Source organism: Tamandua tetradactyla, chromosome 6 (assembly GCF_023851605.1).
Source record: "Tamandua tetradactyla isolate mTamTet1 chromosome 6, mTamTet1.pri, whole genome shotgun sequence".
Taxonomy (NCBI): domain Eukaryota; kingdom Metazoa; phylum Chordata; class Mammalia; order Pilosa; family Myrmecophagidae; genus Tamandua; species Tamandua tetradactyla.
In genome coordinates, this window is record NC_135332.1 from 14045434 (window position 1) to 14060024 (window position 14591).

The 14591-nt window shown below is 56.8% G+C and overlaps 1 protein-coding gene across 2 annotated transcripts in view; it reads right to left on the reverse strand.

Moving 5' to 3' along the window:
* Positions 1–11667, reverse strand: part of SDK2 (sidekick cell adhesion molecule 2) — a 257799-nt gene extending 246132 nt beyond the window's left edge. For both annotated transcript variants that reach the window (XM_077163719.1, XM_077163718.1), the window contains exon 1: positions 11214–11667. In XM_077163719.1, coding sequence (XP_077019834.1) covers positions 11214–11277 — 64 coding nt within the window. In that variant the 5' untranslated portion in view covers positions 11278–11667. The remainder of the gene's footprint in view (positions 1–11213) is intronic.
* Between the last annotated feature and the right edge of the window lie 2924 nt (positions 11668–14591).

Genomic DNA, 14591 nt, shown 5'->3' on the forward strand with positions numbered 1-14591 from the left:
TCTCGAACGCAGGGCTCTACGGGGGAGGTCGAAGCATCAAAAGCATGAATGTCCACCCAGCTGCCCAGGCTTTCCCCTGCCACAAGATCCAGGACTCGGCCAGGGAGCCCAACATCACGCCCTTGCTCTCCCCTCATGGTGCTAATGAGTGTTCCTATTTCCTATTCGTCTCCAGTACCTTCTGACTCTCCATCTGCCAAGGCCTTGGGAGGGAGGGGTTCATTGCCACGCCTGTCTTCTCCCCCTTTCCCACGACCTGGCCTCTGACTTCACGGGGCAAGGGTGCAGGGAGTGGACAGAGCTCTCCAGCCACCCTACACCACAGCCAGCAGTGTCTCTTCTCGCCGTGGCTGATTTCTCTTCATTAGTGCAATCACATCAACGCTGACAGCAGAGTATTTATTACTGTCCCGACGACAACCATTTTTCACCCAGTGATGCGCAGACTGATAATGAGCCGGGAGCAGAGCTAATGAGGCCCCCCTCGGCCATCCTTGGCCTGCCCGCCAACCCGCCTCCTGCCTCCGGACAGGGAGGGCAAGTGTCACTGGGCTGAGCCAGGCAAAGCCATCCAGACCCAGGAGCACGTCCCCCTCGCGGGGAGACTTCAAGGTTGGCAGCACGATAAGGTGCAGCCTGGGCACGGGCTGGGGGCAGCGGCATGTCCTCCCTTCCAGGGTCTAGGTCTTGAGCTAGTTCAGCAAGAGACACACAGCAGTGAGGAGGGTGGTAGCGCCCCGACAGGGGCCTGGGAGGCTCAGATGCTTTGGGATCTGGTTCTGGATGCATAGAACTTCAAAAGGAACTGGGAGGAGGTGGCTGAAACCAATCAGGCAGCTTCAGTTACTGGTGGATGAGCAAGCCAAGGTGCTTGGAGGGGGGACACGGACACAGGAAGGACCTACTTCACTGGAGGGGGGGTCCTCTGGGGCCCTCAGCTCTTCCAGAAGGCATCTACCCTTCATGCAAAAGACCCCTGTGCAGGGGACAGGGTGGCACAGAGGCCACTGCTCCTCCCTCAGGAACCTCCAGGCTCTCACCCCCTACTCTCCTTCTGATGCAATTCCGCTGGTGGTGTCGGCACCCGGTTCAGATTAAAAGGGGGAAGGGGAGAAGGTACGGGGAGAGGCTAGAAGATGGGGGCCTCTGACGGTATGGAGACGACAGAGTAGACTGGTCGAAGCTGAGTCCCCGAAAATGCCAACTAAGCAAGCAGCAGTCCACGTGGGGAAGGGCCAGCTGCCGTGCCCTCTGAAGGCCCCAGGGGACCTGTCACGGAGGAGGTGCTGGCCGGCCAGGGACAGATATGTTTGGGGTGCAGCTGCTTTAGAAGGCACATAGGCATCCAAAACATTATTCAACAATTCAAACACAAATGGTTAAAATATATACGTAAATAACATAAAGTGGTGCAGCTTCTGTGTTAAACAGTTCGGGAGTTTTGCAAAAAGTTAAAAATAGAATTACCACATGACCCAGCAATTCCACTCCTAGGTATATCCCCCAAATCACTGAAAATGGGGACTCAAACGGGTGCCTGTGCCCCAATGTTCATAGCAGCATGATTCGCAATAACCAAAAGGTGGATACAACCCAACTGTCCATCAAACGATGAGCGGATAACCAGAGGTTACCCACGCAGACGGATCCATGCGATCAAACACTACTCTTCAGCCATAAACAGGAACGAAGTGGTGACCCACGCTGCAACATGGATGAATTCTGAAACCCTTAGGCTGAGTGAAAGAGGGCAGACACAAAAGGCCACATATTGTATGATTCCATATGCTGTACGATTCCATTTGGACGAAATGTCCAGAATAGGCAGCACCACTGCGACAGAAGCAGACTAGCGGTTACAGGGGCTGGGGGCGGGGTGGTGGTACGGGGAGGGGCTGCTCGGTGGACAGGAGTTTCTTTGTGGGTGATCAGACGTGTTGGAACCAGATAGAGGTAATGTTGAACAACACTGTAAATGTGCCAAGTCCACTGACTTGTACACTTGAGAATGGTTAATTTTTGGTTATGTGAATTTTATCTCAATAAATAATTTATGTATGTATATGTGTGCATGAATATGCACTCATCCATCCATCTGTCTGTCCATCTTATCATCTACCTATCTAGCTATCCTCTTAGACCCTTACATATGTGGCCCACAAGATCATCCGTGAAGCCATGGGACATTTGGGATACATCTTCCAGCAACATCAATTGGCTCTAAAATATATCTTTTGTGTTAAAATGGGATTCAGGTGGATTATGGAGTAGAACGTAAAATCTCACATATATGAAAAATAAAATGTACAAATGGAAAAGATCATGTGGTCAGCAGGCAATGCCAGGCTGCCTAGCCAGGTGCCTGGGGCCTGTGCCCATTCTCCTTAGCCCTGTGTGGAAGCAGGGGGAACATCCAGAGCAGGCTCCAGATTCTCATACAGAGAGGAGAGGACCCCCGCCCAGGGTGCATCCCCTGCCCCCCCCCCCCACCCCGAGGCTGGGAGAAAGCCCGTGGTCAGACGGGCAGCTCCCAAATCCCCTGGCCCCACCCTAGCAAAGCCGAGTGGTGAGCAGTTCCTGGATGTGGGTATCTCGACCAGATCACAAAATAGTGGCCTGGGACTCAGCATGATCACATTCATGTTCTCTTTCCTACCAGTCAGGCAAGCTGGATAAGCTACTTAGTCTTTTTGAATTCAATGCTAATAATATTAATAACGTTAATACTCTCTGGCCTATCTTCTTCATAGGCTAAGGGTGGATAGCAAATAAATGCTGTGAAACCTCCCTTCAAAAAGTTGAGGTTTCATGGAAGGATCCAGTAAAAACATTCACTTGATAATAGTTTAGTATATAGGTTCTCTATGGCATATTTGCATATATATATATTTTTTTTGCATGGGCAGGCACCGGAAATTGAACCCAGATCCCCAGTATGGCAGGTGAGAACTCTGCCTGCTGAGCCACCGTGGCCCACCCCATATTTGCATTTTAAACTGGAGATAGAGAATTTCATAACCAAAGAAATAAATCTCTAACAGCAGATGTTTTGATGCCAGTGGCAGGGCTGTAAAAGTCGATGGGACAGAAGTGTCTGGGGCCAGGGCACGTGCCTAGCTGCAAGCCCAAAGCTGACTTCACTTCCCCAAGACCAGGAGGAGGATAAAAAGGACAATGGCAATGACTAACCTTTTCTTCAGTGTTTGCTTGTCACTAAGCACCAGCCTAAGAGCTCAGCTTATTTCACCTCGCCACAACTGTAGGAAGTATGTACCTATTATCCCCGTTGCACAGAGAAGGGAACTGAGGCACAGAGGGGCTGTGTAATTCAGCCACGGTCACCTAAACAGTAAGTGACAGAAGCAGGATTTGAGCCCAGGGAGTCTTACATTTTCAGAGTCCGAAGCAGAGATGGGGACTCAGTTCCAGAATCGGATTTGACTCAGGGTATGTGGCACCCTCACACAACAGCTGCCTCACTCAATTGCAGCACAAGCAAAGGCCGGGGGGGATATTTCCAGAGCCCCAGCTCCAGGAGGCACTTACAAGTCACCCCTGCTCACCCCAGAAGGAGAATTCCCTGAATGGGTCACATTATGGCAAACCATATTTCCTTCCCTTTAGATTATCACATCATCAAAATTTCATCACCCCTCTGGGTCACTAATAGCTTCCTACGTGGCATCAAACTTTAATCGCCTTTCTTTCTCTTCTCTGCCCCGTTCAGTTTAGAAGACTCTGCCAGGGCTCTGTCGCTGACAGTCCAGTCAGGAGCCCTGCAGTGACCTTAAGGAGACAACCCCAACCACTCTGGGACACCCCAGCCCCAGGGAAGCAGGGGGGAGGGGGACAGGAGAAGAGGGGGAAGGGGTTGCCCCTACTGCCTTCTCGCATTCTGCCAACTTAGAGCCAGTGAGGACACAGCAGGGGAGGGCAAGAGCCAGAGGACCAGGAGGAGGAAGAGGAATCGCAGGGCTCCTTCCAAATTCTGCTGCCAGGTCCTCTGGCAGCATACCTGTCTGGGCTTTTCTGTTAGGGAAGATACCAGTGGAGGATGCCGGGCAGACAGGGCCAGTGGGAAGAGAGCAGGTGTTGGGGTGCAGAGCCCTGGGTTCAAATTCTGACTCTCTGACTTCCTTCCCAGCTATCGGGCTTAGGGGAGTTAATCTCTCCGAGCATTAGTTTATCCCAGGTTAGATGCAGACATTTGGAATGCCCCCAGCAGATCCGAATACCTACACCTGCACACCAGGTGTGAGTTTCCTGCCTCTCGATGTAGCTCTAGGATGGGGAGAAAAGATCAAAAGATTCTAAACTGGGGAAGAAGCCAAAGAAAGTGGGGGAAAGGAGATAATGCGGGTGAAATGTAGAATAAAGATGCCAGGGGAAAAAATGCAAAAACTAAATGCAACTCAAGATCTCATCTTAAGACGATTTGGAGGTGTAAACATGGGAGTACAAATAGAGCTAAATTAGTTTATTAAGTGCTTACGATAAGCCGGGCTGGGTGCTGAGTGCTCTGCTGGCGCGATCTCATTTCCTCCTGGCAGAGTGCTTCTTGCTTTACAGACAAGGATGTGGGTTGAGAATGTTAAGTGACTCAACACAAAGCGGCCCGGATAGTGAATGGCAGAGGCAGAACCTGAACCCATGTCAACCCAATTCCAGGCCCCGACCGCTCTAAGCACACTTCTTACCAGCTTAAAGACAAAAACAAAGCGCAGGGAAGTCACAGCACAGGCTGCAGGTGGACTCGGGCTCAGTGCTTTTAGGAACACGCCCTACCTTATGTCAGATCATTCTCTGTATGAAATGTGCTTTTGGAGACCACATGCCATCTCTGTGGGCACAAGGGAATGCGAGGCTCCCTGGGATATCTGGAGATCCGGCCGTTGCCTTTGGCACCCGGAAACCTATGCTTCCCAGCTCCCTGACCGGTGGGAGCTACCACGTGATCAGTCCTGGCCAATGGGCTGTGAGAGGAAGTGACAGCTGGGGCACATCTGATTGTTGATTTTATCTCCTCTGCAGTGTTCATCAAGGACCCCATGTATTTCAAACAGTGCAGCCACGCAGGGACAGGCATCCCCCCCCTGCCAAACTCCTCACCTGAATGCCCAATTTCCTCCACTACTAAGGGCTCAGTAAGCCCCACCCCAGGCCAGGCCTGCTAGAGCAGCGTCTCCTGTGGGGCCAGAGTCTGGAAGAGCAAAGCAGGTGGATAGGTGGATGAGGAAGCCAAGGTCCACCCTACTCGACAGAAGCCTGGGCTGGAATCCTGGAGGCAGGGCCCCAGGCCTGGGGGTGCTCTGCACAGTGGGGGCTCCACAGCAAGTGGGGGGAGGTCCATGGGTGTGACGAGGAGACCAAAGGCATCTGCCAGCAGAGAATCAGCCTGATAGTGGGTGAGTGGACAGAGCAGAACCTGCAGACGTAGGCAGGGACCAGATCACATAGGGCTTTATGCCTCAAGCATTCATTCATTCATTCATTCACCAACTGTCTGTTGTGCTCCTTCTATATCCTTCTACCAGGCCCTGCCTAAGCAGCTGGGGATTGAGCAGTGAATAAACTAAAGCGCCCGCCCTCATGCGAGAGAGATCAACAGTGAACAAAGCAGCAAGTAAATACGGGTAAATGGATGGAGCTGAGCAATATGGAGAAAGCAAAGCAGGGCAAAGAGGAGGGTGAAGTTACACACCACCTTATAGGGTGTTCCGGCACCAATAGGCCACAGGAGGGGACCTTGTGGACCTGACTGTGGGAAAGGCAGGAACTCCAGGGGCAAGGACCAGGGCAAGTGCGAGATGGGTGAGCTCAGGCAGTTGGAGTCGCCGGGAGAGAGGGAGTGAAGGGACAGGTGAGATGAGGTCAGAGGAGGGGCTGCGTGTGGCCAGAGGAAGGGGGAGGGTTAGGTGGGTCCTGGAAGGCCCTGGGGCCCACACTTTACCAGCACTGATCATTAACTGAGAACATTTTAAAAGTAAAGTGGGTAATCTCATTTAATCATCAACAGAAAACCCCACTTTACAGGTAAGAAGACTGAGGCTGGGCTGGTCGTCGCTCGGGAGTGCAGGCAGGATTCAGAGGAGCCAGAGACCACCAAGAGCTGCCCGGACATGCTGGTGCCTCCAACATCTGCAGTAGAAGCACCCCACCAGGGTCCCCCGGTTCAACAAGGGGCCTTCTGGTCAGGACCCCAGACCCTGGGGTCTGAGGCGACAAACTCTCCAGCCCTTCCCTTCCCCCAAGGACCCTGATTAGCCCTGCAGGGTCCCTTGCTCAGTGTGGTTCACTGGCCCTGTTCGGCATGTGGGCAGCTAGGGTGTGGGACGCGGGACACAGGAGAGGGTGATGGGAGGGGGGGCGGAGAGGCAACTGGGATGTCTCAGCAACGCAACTTGTTTTCCTTTCCATTACAGGCAGTGGGGCTGCTGCCGGCAGTCGCTGCTGGCCCATTTGTTGCTGTTGGCATCCCAAGGCCCAAATTACGATGACTAATTCCCACCACTTTAGGCAGCTCCAGGGCCGTCTGTAGCAACGTGCTCCGGGGGAGCCGGGGGTGGAAATCCCGCAGGCAGCACAATAACACCCAAACACGAATCCCAACTCAGTGTCCTGACTCCCCCAGGGGCCACTGGGGGTGGGGACTGATGAGAAGGGGGCTCCTGCCATTCCGTGGACCCCTCAACCACGGCCAAATCCCAGGATGAAAAACCACAGGGAGGCCTGACTGTCTAACAACCCCGATTGTCTTGTGAGGTAGTGAGCGGTCCGTCCCGAGGACTATGCAAGCAGAAACCAGATGGCCATGAATTTTAGGTTCGTAGGCAGAAGACAGGACTAGATGACTTTTATTGTCTCTTTCCAGTCAAACTCAATGCTTCGCCCTTGTCCTTCGGACAGAGACCAGGTCCATTCTACCTCCCCCTTTAGCTTACAGCCCAACGGTGTCCTGTGGTACAAAGTCAAATGCATCCCAATATGCAGCTTAACACGTCATTTTAAAGTCGGCCGTTCAGGCGCTGTTTAAACAGAGGACTGCTGTAGAGGATTTGGCCTCTTTCCCAGCCTCCCTTCCCCGATGAAGCAAGGCTCCTGGCCCCTTCTCTGGCCTTCTAGTAGAGGACATAAGGGAGAGGCGGTCGATAAATATTTGCTGAACAAACGCCTGAATGGAAGGTTTTGCAGGCAGGTACTGGAGCTGCCAGCAGGGTTCTGCCTCTGGGTGGGGGGTCCTGACTGATTAGGTGGGGGCAATTCTCTGCAGCCAATGGAAGCCCAAACTGTGTCATTCATCCAACCCCACCCGGAATATTCCAGACTCCAGAGCTGAAGCCAAGGTGTGCACAAGGTGAGGGGGAGAGGGGCACAGGGCAGAGATGTGCCTCTCGGGCCCTGGGAGAAGGTGAGGTGGAGAGCTGAGCCACCTCCCGTCCCCGCCTTGTGGGGGGCTTTGACACAAATAGCTCAGCCCCAGGCAAACCCGACACTGGGCCTTGTGGTAATTAGCAAGAGGCCCTGATCAATAAGTTATTTTTTGCTGTCAGTAATTAATAATTACAGCTTAGCCACACCATGTAATTAAACTTGCATCCCGCTCCCTCGCGTGCTGTTTGGCTTTTATTGTGATTAGCTCCCAGCACTAAACTTTCTCCCTCTGCAGCCCTTCAGGAGCCTCCAGAGCTGCGTTTCTAATCCTCTTTCAGGGTTTTCCCGCTTCCTCATTCGCTCTCCAGCTCAGGCTCCCTTTTGTTCCTTCACCAGTCACGGTTCTCTTGAAAAAACCTTCTGGACCAGCTGGCTAGACTGCTACCGCCCTCCTTCCAGCCCCTTGGCCTCGCCAGGCCACCCGCCAGCAGTAACCAGGCTTTGCGGCCCCGAAAAGCCCCAGGAGGCACTTGTTAAAATGCAACTTCCAGGCTTACCCAAGCCTTAGCAATCGCAATCTCTGGTAGAGGAGCCCAAGAATCAGCATTGCTCTGAAACTCCCTGGGCACTGACTTCAGGGCCATTCTTGAGACATGATGATGCAGCCATGGAAAGAAGTTAAAGAAGGATCTGGGTTGAAAGAAAGGAGCTCAGGGTGCTTTTGGTTGGTGGCAGGGAACCCATCCTGATGTCCCTTGGCTAACAGTGTCAAAACAATATAACAATAGGACTACCAACGAATAGCATGTACTAAGCACCTTCTTTGTGCCACACATCAGGCTGGGCCTCTCCGTGAAACATCTCCAGTCCCCGGATAAACCATGCAAGGCAGGGCTTACTATTCCCAAGGTACAGAAGAGGAAACTGAGGTTCTAAGAGGTTAAGAGAGTTGCTAAAGGCCTCTTCGCAGCCAAGTAGCAAAGCTAGATAGTGAGAGCCCAGTTCCGTCTGCTGCCAAGGTCAACAGCCTTTCTACATCATTGCACTTGGTTTTGGGAACGAGTCTGAAACATGTGACATTAGGTTGAGGGGAAATGGTAAAACGGCAGCCTTCAGTGTAACCAGGTAAAGCTGCTCAGGTCCAGAACCTGAAAAAGACCAGGCTAAATCTAAGTCAATTCTGGTGGTGGCCAATGCCTGGCTTGTCTCCTGGGAGGAATACCCACTCTGTCCCTCATGTGTGTCAGCACGGCTGGAGAATGAGGGAGGGGCTCAGCAGTGGCAAACAGTGTCAGTGGCAGGCCTGTCTTGACCATCCCAAAAGTTAACAGCAGGGTGTCAGACACAAAGGAAAAACTGCTCTCTAAACCCCAAAATCGGATAAGAAAGGACCCCTGTGTCCTGGTCCCCTCCTTGCCCCTGCCTCCCCAACACATAAATGCAGCACTGCCCCCAAGCCCGGGCCAAGAGACCAAGTTCCCAGAATCCTTTGTAAGGAGATTTGCTGCCACCCGGGAGACAAATGGAAGGAGAGTGCCTGATGCTGGAAAACACTCTTGGAGCCAGAGAACGCAAACGGAGCAGCAGGGGACCTGGACAGCCCGACACTCAAAAAGACAGCAAACAAGAGCAGGAGAGAGAGTGAATCAATCAGACAGCTTCACTGCTTCTGACAGGAGGAGCGCAGGGAGGGGAGGAGGCCAGGCTTTAACTGCAGCAGGACCGTAGATGATCGGCTTCAGGTGGATGGAACAGGCATGGAGGTTGGACATGGAGGGATCATGACCTTGCAGGAAGGGCCCACAGGTGGCCTGGGAGTTTCATATGGGATGAGAAATTGCAAGCCACCTGCCCAGGGAAATCATAGCCCAAGTCTGGTCAGTAATGAAGTTACAAGGGCCGAGGCAGAGGGTGAGACTCCATGGAGCCTTCCCTGTCTCCTGATGACCCCGTGGGCCTCAGCTCGGGGAAACCTACAAGGCGGAGGTGGTGCCCCAGGCCAGACCACTGCCCCCTCCGATCCTGCTCACATCACAGCCCTCCTGGAGCCCTGCCAAGAGGTGCCCAGAGAAGCAGACCCTGGCTGCGGCTGATTGGGGTTCCAAGGAGAAGGGCTGGGACTACAGTTTTGATGTCACGCTGCAGAGTCATGACAAAGTGTTTGTTGAGTGACTGAATAATGGTAGCCAGGTGGGACAGCAGTGGAAAGATATAGCCACTGGGTGAAATTACATAAGATCTGAAAGCAGAAGAAGTTGAGGCTTTGGCGGTAGCTGGTGAGGACAGGAGCCTATAAGTAGGGCCTCCTGAGTCATACTCCTCTGGGGGATGGCAGGAAGAGAACTCTGGACTCTGGGTCCCCCACCAAGGAAGACAAAATGAGCCCATCCAGGCCACAGGATGCCTGGTCACCGAGTGGCCTTGGGCAGGTCACTCAACACCCTGAGCCTCAGTATGCTCACCTGTAAAATGGCTCCCAGAGCCAGACAAACTCCTGTGTCCTCTCCTGCTCCAAGATTTTATGAGGATCATAAAGTAATAATAACTTTTTATTACCTTTCATTTATAGGACCCGTTACAAAATTTCCACGTGCTTTTACCTAAATGACCTCGTAAAATCCTCCCCTCACCCCTGTGAGTGAGAGATGCTTATTTTCCTCTCTTTGATCTTGGCTCTCTCGACAGACCCACCCCGGGCGCTGGGAGGTTCCTTCCTCCCCACGGCTGGGGGATCCACAGGGGACCTGGGGCCCATGCCGGGTTGCAGTTCCCACGGCCCAGCGCCCCCTCCCCGAGTCCAGAAGAGGGGAGCCGAGCGCCCCAGCTCTGGAGCTCCAGCCCAGGCTTCGTCTCCCTCCTCCCCCAGCAGGCGCCGCTCGGACACCGCTCGCACCGATCACTGCCGGAATCCGCGAACCCCCAACGCGAGGAAGCGCGGGTGCCGCCACCTTCCCCACTGGGGCCGGCCGGGGCAGGGGGGGTCGTCGGGACATCCGCCCTCTGGGGGGTGGGCCGCGCGGATCCCGCCTCCTAATCCTTCCTAACACCCCCACCCTCCAAACCCGCCAGCCATCGTCTGCTGTGAGCGCTGCTCCAGGCAGCTCCAGGTCAGAGCGGCGGCTGCAGAGACAACTGGGGGGCCGATGGAGGGGCGGGATGCTGCGTGAATCTGGGGGCGGTGGTGGCGCGGAGAGAGCCTCAGCCCCTCCCTGTGCACCCCCGCCCGGAGAATCCCCGCCTGCGCCCGAGACCCGGTTCCCAGCCCCCGCGGCCCGCCAGCCAGTTCGCGGCCAAGCCGGGTGACTGCCCTCCTGGGGCGAGCAGCCCGGCACCCGGCGCCCCACTCGGGCTCTTTTCCCGCGCCCGCCCGCCTCACTCCCCCACCGTTGGCGGCGAGCGCCCACCCCACAGAGCCGTGCCCTTCCCTCGGGCACGGGGCGGCGCGGAGCGGGGAGCGCGGCAGAGCCGGCGCGAACTGGGCATGGAATGGCGCGCGCCCCTCCCATGCCGGCCTGAGGGCACCCACCGTGGTGGGGGTGGGGGGCGGGCAGGGAAGAGGGAATTATTCTCAGCCTCCCCGGGCGACACCTCTCAACGCGGACCCTACCTCCCCCCACTCGGAAGCCACAAGTCATAGGGAGATGTCCCACCCCCCAAAAGAGCGCCCCTCAATCTCGGGGGCGGGGGGTGGGGGACGAGTTCCGAAACTACCGGGAGAGGGCCTCTTTCAAGGCCAAGCCTGGGGTCTGGAAGGCCACCGTGAGGCCAGCGGACTCCCGGCGCCCCTCCCCGGCCCACTTTCCTAGCCCCCTACCACCCCACGTGGGGGTGGCCCGCCGTACCTTGGGCTCCGGCCGCGCGGATCCGGTGCAGGGTCAGCAGAGTCCAGACCAGCAGCCCCCACATAGTGGCCAGCCTGGCGGGGGGGTTCCTCCGGAGTCCCCTTCCTGTCTGTTTTATAATCCTGGTGGGGTCCGGTATCCCGCCGCCTCCGGGGGGGGGCACAGTCTAGGCGACTCTGGGCCCAGGCGGTGTCTGTCTGCGAGGGGCAGCGCCAGCGACCCCGACGCTTTCTCTTGCTCTTTTATCCAAGTCCGAGCCCAGCGGCGCGCCCGGAAGGCGAGGGGCGACCGAGGACAGAGAGGCAGAGCCGCCCTCTCAGACTCGGGGCGCCTCCCTTCCTTAGCACCCCAGCTCCGACTTCTTCTCTCAGGCTGGGCGGACGCCGCGCTGCGGCCGGGTCGCGGGCCGAGCTCCGGAATAAAGGGACAACTTCAGGAAACTTCCTCCCGTAGCCACGTTGCCCGCCCCCCGCCCCCTCCCCGCCCCCTGGTTGGGTTCTCGGGGCCGACGCAGTCACCGCTGTTCCAGGCGCCCGGCCCCAGGGGCCCGGCCCGAGCTGAGCGCGGCGACTGTCGCGGGTGCGGGGGGTCTTTTAGGGGCGCCGATTTCGGGGGGCGCGGTTAGCATAGCGGTCCGAATCTCCCTGGAGCTGAAGTTTTCTTCTCTCTAACTTTGCAGGCGGCATCTGGCGGGGCCGAGCCACCCACTCTCGGTGCCACCGCCCTCGCGCCGAATCCGGACACTCCAGGTGCCCCCTCCCCCGGGGGTGTCGGGGCCGGGCGCGCCCTCGGCTCCGCGCCCAGCAGGCTAGCAAACTTTGCGGGGCCCGGGGCCCGAGGCGCAGCCCCGCGCGCCCATGTCCGCGCCGGCCGCGGGGCGGCGGGGTCGGCTGCTGTGCTCGGAGACGCGGGCGACCGCCGGCGCCGGGGCGCGGAGCCTCCTGCCGGCCCGAAAGATGGAGACGGGTGGCTCTGCCCTCCGCCGCGCCCCGGCCGGAGCGCTCGGCGAGACGCACGGAGAGCCCGGCGGGCAGTCCCGGCTTCGGGGACGCGGCGCCTCCGCGGACGCCTGGCGCTCGCCCGCCGCCCGAGAGAAAGAAGCAGCGCCCGCCGCGCCCGCCCCAGAGCCACGGCCGCGCCGCCCACTCAGGCGCCGCCGCTCGCCGAGCCCGCCGCCCTCCGTTTCCCGGGCTCGGCGTCCGGAGAGCAGCTCCTGCCTGCGCCGAGCGGGAGCTGCGGGGGCAGCGTGAGCCGGGGACGAGCGCGGCGGAGGCGGAGACGCCGAGAGGGGGGCCGAGCGCTACCCCGTGGCCGCGACTGGAGAGCAGGCTGCGCGCCGGGAGGGGGGCGGCGGCGGCGGCGACGGCCCCGAGCCAGGCCCGGGAGCGAGCCCCGCAGAAACACCACCCGTCTGCGCGGCCGCGGGCGCCCAGCGCCTCCGGGACTCGCCGGAGGGCAGCAGCGCCGACCTCCACCCGAGAGGGATACGCAGCGAGCCCCTGCGCTCTCACGCCCAGCCTTCCCTTCCAGCCTCAGCTCAGCACCCCTCTCCCCAAAGGCCTCATCCGAGTCTCATCCTCTCTCAGCCGGGGTCCCCCACCACCCTGCCCCCAGCAGCGAGTGAGAAGAGTGAGGGGTGTCTTTGGGGAGAGGGGCCGGTCAGCTGGTTGATCCCAGTTTCCCCTTCCCACGTCAGGCTTCCCGAAGTCAGGGCGGAGAGCAAGATTTAAAGGCCTCCGAGAAAGTGAAGTTCTTGAAGAAACCGAGACGTTCTTTGTTTCTTCTTTTTTCCTTTTGAGCCCGCTTGTAAGGGTACGGGAGGGGGAAATAAATAGGTGGGGAAGCCACAAGGAACAGAGCTCTGAGGTGTCCTCCAGCTGCCCAGAAAGAGTGAGCCTGGCCAGCACCCCCAGGGCCGGGCTCCAGCTCCCACCTGCAAGGCCGTATAATGCTTTTATTTTCGGGACCCCCTTCCCCCATAAAAATATTTAATATAATATTTTACAAACTCTTGTTATAAAGAAAAACATTAACATTACATATTAAAACATTTCCCTGTACCTAAATGTTTATTTATTTCTTTGGATTTAAAAAAATTCCAACATTTCTATGGTGTCCAGAAAGGTCAGTGACCCTCAGCAGCGGGTGGGAAGTCAGCCCTGGCTGCCTGGCATTTCTGGTGGGAAGCAAAGAACCAGTGAAACCCCTTACCTTTTGCCACAAGCCCTTTTCTCCTCCTTCTTCCTGCTGGTCCCTCACTGCTGCCTCCTCTTGCTCCTCCTTAGGGTCTAGTACTTTCCGTCTTTGACTTTGCTCTGCCTGTGTGGGGAGGGGGTGGGCTGGGGGACACTCCCACCCGGAGGGCCCCTTTGCCGATTGCTGCAGAGTAGCGGACAAAACCACCGCAAACATTTCATGACTTTTGTATTCTCATTTCACCTGCCTTGGAGAAAGAACAGTAGACCTTTTCTGAAAATGGCTGAGAAACTAGCCTGCTTCCTGACAGTCCTTTGATCACATACTTCAAGTAATATTTTGTGACATTTTTCCCCTGGCACCCTGAGCCCCAGGCGGAAGTCCCTCTGGCTGGAGGTCAATGGCAGGACCCTGGGAGCAGGCGGCCTGCAGGTGAACAGCTCCCACCCTTTCCCCTGGGTGGTCTTGCCACTCCCCCCAGCTGAGGGCTGCGCCAGTTGAAACCTCACCCACCACCCACCACCCACGGACTCTAAAGGGCCCCAACCCAGAGCTCAGGCCCTTTCCGGCTCTCAGATCTTCAGGGTGCTGTTACACAGATGGCTCACAGAGGGGGCCTGAGAGCCAGATTTGCCCAGAGCCTTGACTCCTTCTCAGCCAGCAAAGGCACAGCAGAGAGGCAGCATGGATCTGTTCACAGAGTGGAGAGCTCACATAGCCTGAAACCTTGGTGGTTTCAACCCTGCTGGCATCCAATCCCCAGACTTCAAGCAGCCAGGGAGACTGAGCCGCATCAGCTGGGTCCCCAGTCTACATGTGTTCCCTTTGCAGGGGAGCTGCCATCGCACATCACATCTGGTCCTGCTCGCCTCTCTTCTGGGAGACTAATCCCAAAGGCCCCACGGGACCGGCCAGAGGCTGGGATGAAGGAGGGGCCTTCTCGTCTTTATTGGAGGTTTTTTCAGAGACAGGAGAGAAGATGTCCTAACTCTCGGCTCCTATGGCATTTCTGTCTCCAGCCTTCCTTTGGGATGGAGAAGAAGATTCAGGAGTTTTCCGAGCTTGAGCTGTGCGTACACCCAGACACATGCACACAAAAATGGAACTGTCTGCTATTGCTTATCAGAGTTTCGCTGGCCCAGGAGGAGGCTGAGCTAGGGGCGGGGGGGGACTGCCACCTTG